The sequence below is a fragment of the Leptinotarsa decemlineata genome, unplaced genomic scaffold (genome assembly GCF_025532065.1).
Source record: "Leptinotarsa decemlineata unplaced genomic scaffold, Ldec_3_MD MMD2_tig00026374_RagTag_RagTag, whole genome shotgun sequence".
Taxonomy (NCBI): Eukaryota; Metazoa; Arthropoda; class Insecta; order Coleoptera; family Chrysomelidae; genus Leptinotarsa; species Leptinotarsa decemlineata.
This window is the reverse complement of record NW_027412710.1, coordinates 1,004,969-1,017,441: the sequence shown is the minus strand read 5'-3', so window position 1 is coordinate 1,017,441 and position 12,473 is coordinate 1,004,969. Positions and strand designations below refer to the sequence as shown.

The window sequence follows — 12,473 nt, the reverse complement described above, 5'->3', positions numbered from 1 at the left end:
TTTTACAATATATGTTTATATAAAACAATTCTCAGCTATATAAAAATTAATTTGACAATATTGCCTATCTAAATTTATTTTTGCATTTTTGCAATGTGTCCTTGTGTAGTAATCAGTAAACCCAACAATATTATTTTTTTTCAACAAGCTATATAGTCTCTTTGGTGTAGGTCCGTCATCGTTATTCATAATATTATTGTGTTTACTTATTTCTACACTCACATAGGCATCTAGTTGGCTGTTGTTACTAACTTGTCTAACTAATCTTAATGAACTGAAGTCTATGGAATGGTTTTGTTGCAAAACATGATGGGCGACTGCTGATTTTACAGGTCTTCCATATTTTAAGTGTGCTTTGTGTTCCTTATATCTTACTTCAATAGATATTTTTGTCTATCCATAATATTTTGCATCGCAGTCCTTAAATTCAATTTCGTAAATTCCAGACTTTTACGAATTCTCGACTTTGTCTTTTGGACCAACCAAAAGGATCTGTAGTGTATGACTTGTTTTAAAAACGACCTTCATACCTAGTTCCTTGAAAATCTTTCCAAAGTTCTTCGTATATTGGTGGTATGGAACTGAGTTGTATCTATCTTGATTTTTGTCCTTTCTGAAAGTCGAGATTTCGTTCATTCTTAACCTAAACTTCTTCTTCCTTATGATGTCATCTACAATACCCCTCGAGAAACCATTAGTGGCTGCTATTTCCTGTATTGTACGTCTTTCTTTTGTGAACCTATCATGTGTTAGAGGAAAAGTCAAAAGACGATGTACTAAAACATTTCATATTTCAACCTTTTGAACAACGGTTTAAAATTTGGCATCACGCCTTCTGAGAAAGTTCTTGAGGATATCGTTGCTATTGTTGAAAGTTCGATTCAATATATGCCCGATTCCTCGAAGGGACTACTTCAAGAAAAGGTCAGGAATCAAATCCCCAAGAACAAGATAACAGATAAACGGAAGCATTCAATGAACAACAATAAAAACCAAAAGAAACTCATCAAACTATTGGGAGAAAAGGACGTTTTTATTTGAAACCCGACAAAGGTAACAAAGTAGTAATTCTGGATAAATCGGACTACTACGAAAGGGTCAATACTCTCATTAGTAACGGACCGTATGCGAAATTGTCCAGGAACACGTTACCAAAGGTGATTGCCGAAGTAAAAGACGTTCTCAAGAGATGCGACGACATACTTACCCCTCAACTGAAACGGAAGTTACAAGTTTCCAACCCAATGGTGTCGAAACTATATTGCCTCCCAAAAATCTACAAACCGGGAAAATCAATGCGCCCCATCGTGTCAGCTATTGGAGCTCCCACCTACCAAATAGCAAAGTGGATCACTAAGGAATTTGAAACCTTGTCTATTGCGGAGCCAAGTTTTAGTATAAAAAACTATTTAGACTCCATACAACATACAAAAAACGTGGTTCTGCAAGAAGGTGAGATTTTGGTTTCTTTTGATGTTAGTTCCTTATTTCCTAGCGTCCCAATTCCACAGACCTTGCAATACCTTAGAGAATTACTAGAGAAACATAACTTCAATAATAATAAAATCGATGAATTCGTTTCTCTTACTAATTTGTGTATGAAACAAAATCGGTTCCAGGTAGAAGGCTGCTTTTATGAACAACAGGAAGGAACGGCCATGGGAAACCCCTTGTCTCCCTTCCTGGCAAACCTGTTCATGAGCAGATTCGAAATGGAAACCAAAGAAAAGTTGAAGTATTTTCCTAGGATTTGGCTAAGGTATGTGGATGATATTTTCGCGATATTCGATACCAAAAAATCGAATATTGACGACTTTGTTTCCATTTTTAATAATAGATTTCCATCAATTAAATTCACGTATGAGTTGGAAAATAAGGGACAACTACCATTTCTTGACATTTTGGTAATAAGGAGCCAATATGGAGGGTTAGAATACGATATATTTAGAAAAGAAACAAGCACGTACATGTATATTCCTGACAGTTCACATCACTGTGGACAGCACAAACGTGCTGGGTTGAATTTTTTCTTTTGACTTTCCTTCTAACACATGATAGGTTCACAAAAGAAAGACGTACAATACAGGAAATAGCAGCCACTAACGGTTTCTTGAGGGGTATTGTAAATGACATAATAAGGAAGAAGAGGTTTAGGTTAAGAATGAACGAAATCTGGAATTTCAGAAAGTACAAAAACCAAGATAAATACATCCCAGTTTCATACCACCAATATACGAGGAACTTTGGAAAGATTTCCAAGGAACTAGGTATGAAGGTAGTTTTTAAAACAAGTCATAGACTACAGAGCCTTTTGGGAAGTCCAAAAGACAAAGTCGAGAATTCGGAAAAGTCTGGAATTTACGAAATTTAATGTGAGGACTGCGATGCGAAATATTATGGACAGGCAAAAAGATCTATTGAAGTAAGATATAAGGAACACATAGCACACTTAAAATATAAAAGACCTGAAAAATCAGCAGTCGCCCATCATATTTCGCAACAAAACCATTCCATAGACTTCAGTTCATTAAGATTAGTTAGACAAGTTAACAACATGCAACTAGATGCCTATGAGAGTGTAGAAATAAGTAAACATAATAATATTATGAATAACGATGACGGACCTATACCAAAGAGCATACTATATAGCTTGTTAAAATAAAATATTATTGTTGGGTTTACTGATTACTACATAAGGACACATTGCAAAAATAAATTTGGATAGGTAATATTGTGAAATAAATTTTTATATAGCTGAAAATTGTTTTACATAAACATATATTGTAAAATAATAGATAAGGCAAATTTGTAAAATTAATTTAGGTTGGTATACCTGTATGGGTGGTACACCTGAATGGTTTACTTGTATGGGATATCTATATCACAGACCATATACCCTAGACGGTTCACGGCAATGCTACACAACAGAGACGGAAAAAAGCGCCATCTGAAGATTTGTATCAGTACCATTGTGACGGACGCGGGATATTCGAATGTTGTATATAGTTGGAATATTCATTTTATTCAAATGTTTTTTGGAAATTTCAGTGTATTGTTTGGTCTCAAACTACACTTTATATTGAGTGTTGTGTAGACTTTAAACAATAAACTGAAATTTCCAAAACCAATGTAAAAATTATAGTTAGAACAAATTCTTAACCACTGCTTCATGTTGCAGGACAATGAGGTTTAAAAAAAACAGCTGAATTATTATAGATTTTTCATTCAGAACATTTCAACATTGAACATTTTGTGTGATTATATGTTCAGATTGCTTAGAATTCATTTTCTTTATTCTGTTCAAACAAATTTTATTGGTTTGTAATTCAATTACATTTGTACCTGTATACAGTTTCGATTTTCCCTGTATAATTTGATTTATACGCTTGCACCAATTATGTGTGATAGTTGTTATGGTGAATTTTTCAGAAGAATCCTTGAATTCTGTAATGATTTAAAAAATACATCTATCAGAAATTATGCCCCCCCCCATAATTTCTGATAGAAGCCTGGTCATTGTAGATTTACTGGGTGAAGTGAAAATTTTTGAAAGAACTGAGTAAGACTTAACGCTTTGTTTGTATAGGATCAAAGCCAACAATTTTTCATCAAGTGTAAACCGTCTAAGTTTTCTTGATTTTTTGGATTCCCGCAGCTGACATTGAATAAATATAGATGCCATACTGTTTGATTTGGCAACATTTTCTTCGAGGTAATGTGCTCTTTTAAATTGTTCAGCTTCAGACAATCTACGCCGGTTTGATTTTTTTTGTTTCTTTCCATGGTATACTTTTTACGCAATTGTTGCAGTGCCTCATACATTTTTTTTTGGTGTCATTGTATGCTTTGCAATCCCAGTTGATATCAGTAACTGATATGGTGACAATAGTGCACTGCCTGCATTACCTAAAAAAGAGGTCAAATTTTATTAATTCAAAAATAATGTTATAACAATAATGTTATAACGCTAATGTTATACTAAAACTACATTAAAATAATTCTATCGAGGTGAAAAAGGTGCACTACGGCTATGCGCTAATTTTATACCAAGAGCTATTATCCAATGAACTCAGATTTCACGCATCAATTTTGGCAATATGGATATGAAATTTTTGACAGAACTCATGTATCTCTATCCTTTAAAATGCAGAGTGTTAAAAAAAGAAAGTAATACACCGACTCTGCACGAGTTCTACCAAAAGAATTCGATATATGTCTGTATGTTTATATTCATTACCTTTAATACTGTGAGAAGATTCGTTCAATTCTGGAATATCAATGACTAACTCGTTAAATTGAGTACTTTGTTGATCAGAACTATTTGAAGACTTAGATGTTGATATCATATACATCATTTGGGCCTGTTGAACCTATAAAAAAGTCTCTTTCATTTAAGTTTCACGAATTAAAATTTCAACTCACCAGGAAGATTCAGAGTTGGAACAGCGTTCCCAAATAACTTGTGAGACCAAGCAGAAATGTATTTTGCCTCAAAATGACTATCACACAGCCTTCTAGAAACGTAAACTTCTTTTGGGTCCATTTCCATCAGTTCCAAGTTTTTGATTACCAGTATCCATTTATATCTTTATCTGGATTAGGGAACGCATGTCATACTAGATATACTTTTGCAATAAGGAACGCAACATTTGTTGTGGTAAACCATTGTAAAACAATCAAAATAACGAAATAAATAATCACTAGGGTACACAGTCAGACAACATCACAGACCAACAACACATGAGTGACATGAGTCACATAACCATGTTTTAATATATTATGTTCTTCTTCTTCTTATTTTTGACATATATCACAAACACAAGAATATATGTGGGTCCGTGACATAAAACCAAAGAACAAATTTACAGTGCCATCTTAAGATTTGTATCGGTACTAAAAAAGGGATTCAAGGTGAAGTAACCTACGTGAACCGTCTAGGGTATATGATCTGTGATCTATATAGCATAAATAGGGTTAGCTTTCCATTAGTTTCTAGTTTAAATCTTCCTCTTTGAAGATGATCACCAAGTGATCATCTTCTTAGTAATATTCATTACTACACCAAAGGTTCCAAACAGTGCATCATAAGAACTATAAAGAATATGATGAGAGCTCTCCGAAAAGTGTTTCGTACTTATTTGAAGAGAATTTTCACAAATTGTAATTATATTCTTGATATTACGCTTGTTCGGCGAAATATCTATACGGTAATTGTTGTTAATAATTTTGCAAATTGAGTTGTCATCTTCAAATGACGCATTTTTCAACAATTTTCAACTGGAATTACCAAAGAATAATCACAATCTGAATTTTCTTGGGAAAGGAGAATGATATAAAAATCTTCATTGTTGACATTTGAGGTTATAATTTCTCTATCATACAAACTATTTTATTGCAGTGTATTCTTTAAGGAGCTTCAGTGCCTCTCCTCAAAGGTCATTCATTTCTGGAAGGCGTTACTATTCAGGTGAATATTTTGATATATTTTTAATAAATCATCTGAATTGTTCACTAAAATAATTTTACAATATATTGACGCGTGTTTCGCTAATCAAATTAGCATTATCAGAAGACGACTGACATGAGTTTCATCTGATGAAGCTCACTTGGTTAGTGGAAGGTGCGTCGAACACTATTTTGTTCTGGTGACAAAAAAATATTTCAACACATTCATTTTTTCCAGAGTTTCTAATTCCATTCATTCAACTCCACCTATTATATGAATTTTTCATTTTGTAATTCATGACGGTTGCCAAACCAATGATGTTATATGCATTAACAATTATTATACCTAATACCTAACCATTTCAGTTTTCGGGACATCTCACATTCATTGACACCTACATTATTTTTTCTCGGGTATTATAAGTAAATTAGTTTAGAGGGTTTCTAATTATTGAAGCGGATGTGTTTTGCATCCGGCATAGTTCATTTGGGATTGTAGTTGAATATATGAATCAGTATTGAATGAAAAATACATTTGCGGAGGCTCAGTTTTCAGTATTGTTGAGATACTTCTTCCTAGTTCGGCCTTTCACTTTTTCAGCTATCCATTTATATTTTAATAAATACTGCCTACTTCAAAAATCAGATTCAAAGATTTGCCCCTCGATTCATGGGATCTTTCCATCAAGACGCCCAGGAATTCCTTCGATATTTCTTAGAAGGTTTACATGAGGACCTTAATGGAATTACTGAGAAACCTAAACCGATCTTAACGGAGATTGACAAAAAATTGAGCGACAGCGGAAAAGCGCAAGAGTCCTGGCTGAGATACATGAATATGAACAACTCTAAGATTGTAGACGATTTCGTTGGTCAATTAAAATCTACTATGAAGTGCACGCACTGTGGATTCTCATCAGTAACCTTCGATCCTTTCTGGGTTTTGTCTCTCCTTATACCACGAAGAACTAGCCAGTTGAGTTTGTCACAATGCTTGGATTTCTTCACAAAACATTGAGTTTTTTTTTAGAAGGATTAGATATGAGGAATTATGCAGCAGACAATGTGGCTCCTTGTCGTTACTTTCGAATCACAGTGGGACTACTTACAACGGGCATTACACAGCATATTACAGACACCCTTACAGTGGCACGTGGCATGAATACAACGATTCACACGTGTCCCCAATTTCACCAAAATCTTTTGTGAGTGAGGAAGTATATGTCCTCTTTTATGAACAGGAAGGAACAAAAAAGCACTTTTGAGGTGTTTTTTTTCCTTTTCAGTAAGCTGAATTCTGTTAATTGATTTGTATTTCATGGTTCTTCTGATTGAAGATTATTATTTTATTTATTCTTTCGAAGATATTGAATCATATCATACTGTTCCTAAAGAAAAAAACGCCGACTGCCACTGATAGCCGTAAACCAAATGTGCGCGCGCAAATGTTCGATATTCGCTGCCGTTTCAGACGCGACTTTGCTTTGAGAATAATTCTACCGGCTTCGATGGAATGCCGACAAATTTTTCGGTGCCTTCGATTGTCAAATAAAAGCCCCATCCACTCGCCCATAGAGAGAGTGGAAGTTACAGTGCGGTACGCGAAACGATCTAATACGGTGATAGACATTTGAGTAATAGTTGAAGTTTGAGTAGAAGTATTTTGTTTTATTGATAGTGAAACAAAGTTGAGTTTGATTATTCAGTGTAGTTAATCATTGATAAATTTACGGGAAAAAGCGTTACGATATCATATCAGACAATGGAAGTCCGAACTGGTAAAACTTACCATGAAACGTTGTCAACCACTTCCAAACGAATTCCGGAGATTTTATATTGCAATCCATCATCATCATTATTCTAATGAATAAAATAAAAAAACATGAAAAGAATAGAATGGAACAATTTTTGAACCGATCACCAATTTTTTTTCTTAGTTAAGTGAAGATTCCAAATTATTCCAGGTTGGCCAAATGAAAACGAAATATATTTATCCAGAATATTGTTCACTCCCAAGCAAGGATGGTAATCACCCCAAAATTTTCGAATGGCATGGGGTGTAAAAGTTTCGCTGATAGTTTTTTGAAAAATTACATATAAAAACTATCGTCATTGGGAGAAAAAATTCGTCAAATAATTCTTCGCAAAGTGCAAAAAAATTTTGAAAAGTCTTGAGAAATAATTTCAAGGACGTTGAATGGATATCATACTCGAAGGGTATGGTTTCCATAAATGAAAAATCGACCGGTTTTTGCATTTTCCTAAATAGTTGACGCAGTTCCTGAGTACGGAACTATTTCGTTTTCATTTTGTCACTCTGTATGAATACATAACTAATATATTGATAACCAATTTAACTAATATATTGAACCAATCGATATTTTGATTTTCAGCTCCAACGTTTGGTTCTTCTGGTGAGTAGACTATTTTTAAATAATGGAAACCATTTAGAAAATCAAAGGAATATATTCATTCATGAAAGAAATAATTTTTTGAGGAAAGAATTGTTAGTGTGATATATTGTCCTTAATTTGAAGGAAATACAACAACAAAATGATACTCGAAGTGTCTAACACAAGCCTTTATTTTCAACTACTCTAAAACACGAAAACATTTCGAAATATAAAAAATGACACCGAATCCGTACAAGTACGCTGCCTTGTACAGTATGTAATAAAAATATTAGAACATATATCACATCTCCTCCCTAGAAGAAAAACTTCACTCATCCCTAAAAATATGTGAATGAATAAAAAAAATACTTATATTCTAAACGTGCTGGAGGTTTCACCACCCGCTTGGATCTTGTATTTTTTATTTCAACAATTCTTTCCGATGTTTCATCATTTGTTACAATATCAGATGGTTGAAACTTATCTGGGGATTACACATCATTTGCCCCATTTTGTGATACATCAACTGATTCACATCGGTCAAATAATTTTCATTCTACAATATGAAATTTTTTTATTTGATCCAAGTGACGTTTTCATTGAATATTTCCTAAAGCAGGTGCAGTTACAATATATACCGCTTTTCCTATGCGTTTAAAAACAACTGCCTCAGTCTACTCAATCGCATTTGGTTTTTTATAATCACGCACTGTCACTGATTCACCAGTTTTGAAATAAACAAATCTGTTATATTCTATCCATTCCCAATTGGAACGGCAATAAAAAGATGAGTACAGTCATAAACATTTCTTGCCTGTGGCCCCTAGTCGCCCAGATAATAAGTAAACGTGCTATCAAATGTAGTTGAGGAATAAAGGCTCGGCTAGCTGGACTGGCTGAATACTAATTTTTTGTCCGTTTCACAATATTTCTTTATCAGTGCCGTGTGTTCGTGGGGTTAGGTGAGGTAGTGAGTGGTTTTGCAAACTGATTTTTGAATACTTTTCTAGAGATCAATTACCCTAACACCAAACTGATATTTTAGCACTCGACGCGCGTTTCGCTAACAAGGTTAGCATCTCCAGGAGAAGCAAATTGATACTGAATCTAAAGACAAGGGTTAGCTGTTTATATACCAAAATATACAAATTAATTTATCAATAATAGATATGGCTTTCTGGAGACCTTTTGAAACAAATGATAACATTACGTGTGAGGAATCTGTGTCAATCGACAGGGATCCGGAATTTGAAAATAAGGACTTACGTGTTCAAGTTTAGCGAGTAATTTTAAATATTCATGAATGCTTGAAAGAAGAAAACTGTCACACTTCACAGAATGCTATTGTGAATAGAATATGCGAGTTAACGAAACTATCTCGGTCGACAGTTCTTCGTGTCATTAAAATAGGGGATGTCATCGATCATGCACTGAAATGAAAACAAAGGAATAAAAAATTCGCAAACGTTGATGGTAATACAAAAGATGTGATTCGGCGAACAATTCATGGTACATACCAAAAAAATGAAGTACCAACCTTGGAAATGATTTGATATAAATTACTCGACTATCCCGAGTACAATTACAAATCTTTAGAAACTCTACGAGGTGTCTTATTGTCTTGTGGTTACAAATATGAAAAATTGAACAAACGGATGGTCATAATGGAATCGACACGCATTGTTCAACTCCGACAAGAATATTTGATGCGAATGAAAAGCTACCGCGAATCCAGCAGACATATAATCTACCTCGACGAAACTTGGTTTGACACCCATGATGTTGTCAAATATGGCTGGGTAGACGAAACCAAGTATTGTGCTTTGAACACACCTTCTTCAAAAAGAAAACGTGTTATAATTCTGCATGCCGGGAATGAAAGTGGTTTCGTACCTAACGCTTTGCTTCTGTCGGCCAAAAATATAAAAGATTCGTCTGCTGATTACCACGAAGATATGACTGCGGCTTTATTCAAAACCTGGTTCAGTGAACAGCTTCTCCCAAATATTCCTCCAAACTCGTTTATTTTTATGGATAACGCTTCGTATCATTCTCGGTTATTGACTAAAATACCAAACAATAACACAAAAAAACATATATTGTTGATTTCATGCGAAATCATGACATGGAAATACCCGAAAAGATTTCAACGAAAAAGGTATTACTGGCGACCATGAAACAACGTAATTTCAAAAAAGAGTTTATTATTGATTCGATGTGTGAAACACATGGTCATATTCTCTTACGTTTGCCTCCATACTATTGTGTTCAATCCAATTGAAATGGTTTGAGCCACAATGAAAGAAAGCTTGTGGAAATGTAATCAGTCACCGACTTTGAATGCTGTAGTGCTTGATAATATAAGGCGAGTGGTGAATGAAGTAGGTAATATTGATGTGTGGAAGAACTGTGTAGCCTACGTTATAAAAGAAGAGAACAAATATCATGTGCAAAGTTCCATAAATCCGATCGTTATTCAACCTGATGATGATTCCACCTCATCCGAATATAGCGAAGAAGAATTTTGATTTTTCTAGCAATTTTGTTGGCCTCTATTATTTTTTAAATATATGTTTGACGAGAATTCGGTGTGATTATTTGTGTTTTCATTGTATTTTAGAGTTTTCGACTCGGAAATCAACTACCTTAAATTTCGAAGTTTTTCATAATCACCCATGGTGGAAAAATTCAGTTGAGATAACTTTTTCATGGGGTGATCAATTGCTATGATTGTAAGAATGAGTAACTGAAAAACTACCACTGAAAAATAATATGCCGACGCTTATGTCGAGGCGGGAATTCCTTCTCTGTGCTGTTCCAATTGGTATTGGAAATACTATACCTTTGTTATAGTATTTTTGACTATTTTGAGGTTCTGAGATAGAACTTTTCAATTCTGATTGATTATGCGGTAATAACAAATTGAAACAAGTGCGTAACTCTCTTCCCAGAAATAATTTTGCTGGTGTTAATTTTGTAGTACAGTGTGGAGTTGAACGATAGTCAAATAAAAAATTGTTTAATGCCATATTTATCGTTACATTATTGAACTTCCCCAGTGCATTTTTTAACGCTTTTTTAATTATGCCTGAATTTTCCGCTGCACCGTTAGATGCCGGATGAAATGGCGGTGTTGATAAAAAGTTCTCAAACTCTACTGAACGAAAAGAACTTCTGTTAATTATACAGGGTGTTTCAAATTCGATCCTCACCATTGGGACCTCGGAAACTATGAGAGATACGATGATGGTTGAATTGGGGCAAGTTGCGCATTTGCCTGACTAACAATATGCTGTTGAGAAAGTTCTGAAATTCCGAGTATATCCTGAGATATCTGGGAAAATTAGAAATTTCGGAAAGTGGTCCTGCAATAATTTTATTTTGTTGGTATTTCATGATCACTTCCAAAATGCTAATTGATTATACTAGACGAGTCGTGAATATAATACAGTTGTAGGCAATAAAAGTGTTTTATAAATTTGTCATAGAAACGTTTATTAAAATTATAAATACCCACGTTATAAAATAGTCACGAAATTATCACAGAAATGTTTTCCTATAGAAGTCATTTGTTTTGTAGAAGTTTAGCAGCAATTTTCTATGAGGTTTGTATGCTCTTTATAAAACTTTTTCAAGATTATTTTATAACTGCTTCCTGTAGCTTCAATAACATTATTTTATTGGAATGCTTTCGAACACAATTTTGTTTTCATTACCATATTGTCACTTTAATGATAATTTTCCAACTATTTCATAGTATGATATATATACTACAATTCCAAAACAATGAAATAACTGTTAGAAAATCTAAATATGACTCTGATAACTTAGTATCCTATTTTTTTTTCAGTACATTCTTTCTCCCGTGCAGATTCTGGTGAGTGAAATTCATAATTTCAGATATATTTTATATTGTTATTTGAAATATTGATTATCTTCAAGTGTGAACATACTTCACTTGAATTTAAAAAAAAAATATGAGATTTTTATTTTCAGATAATTGTATACAGAAAGTGAAGGCCAACTTTAAGTTCGACAAGAAACTAAGTGAACCCAATTTTCTCTCTCCAAGAATATATGATAATCAAAAATATTTCATCAGTTCGGACTCCCATTGTCAAATATAATATAAATTTTATTAAAACAACGATATAAATAAAATAAAAACAAAATTGGCCCCGGAGCGCCAATTAATTTTTATTGTTGTTTTTATTTTATTTTTATCGTTGTTTTAATAAAATAATATATATATATATATATATATATATATATATATATATATATATATATATATATATATATATATATATATATATATATATATATAATATAAATTGATTTGAAATCCCTGAAAAAAATAAAAATGAAAAAATTAACCGAAAAATAACAATTTTATTAAAACAAACAACTGAAATTACAAGGAAATAACATACAAGCTACAACCAGAAAAAAATTGAAATATTAATAAAAACTGAAAATTAAAAAATATTATTAACAAAAAATGAAAAATAAAAATTAAAAGATTCCAAACCAAGTTTCGATTGTTAGTATCCACAATCGTCTTCGCGTGATAACTCGATAAGATATGAACATCTGTTATTTAAAAAGGAAACAAAGTCCTCAATATTCGATTTT

At 33.2% G+C, this 12,473-nt stretch overlaps 2 protein-coding genes across 6 annotated transcripts in view; one reads left to right on the top strand and one right to left on the bottom strand.

The window, feature by feature from the left end:
- LOC111504932 (pyrokinin-1 receptor) overlaps positions 1-12,473 on the bottom strand; it is a 443,518-nt gene that overhangs the window by 193,452 nt on the left and 237,593 nt on the right. The gene's annotated exons all lie outside the window — the stretch shown is intronic.
- The window catches only part of LOC111510995 (inter-alpha-trypsin inhibitor heavy chain H4), a 93,029-nt gene that overhangs the window by 52,120 nt on the left and 28,436 nt on the right, over positions 1-12,473 (top strand). The window contains exons 10-12 of one of the 4 annotated variants that reach the window (XM_074185337.1): positions 5,399-5,467; positions 7,839-7,859; positions 11,689-11,715. In XM_074185337.1, the coding sequence (XP_074041438.1) occupies positions 5,399-5,467; positions 7,839-7,859; positions 11,689-11,715 (117 nt within the window). The remainder of the gene's footprint in view (positions 1-5,398; positions 5,468-7,838; positions 7,860-11,688; positions 11,716-12,473) is intronic. The other 3 variants (XM_074185339.1, XM_074185340.1, XM_074185341.1) reach the window with 3 other exon arrangements.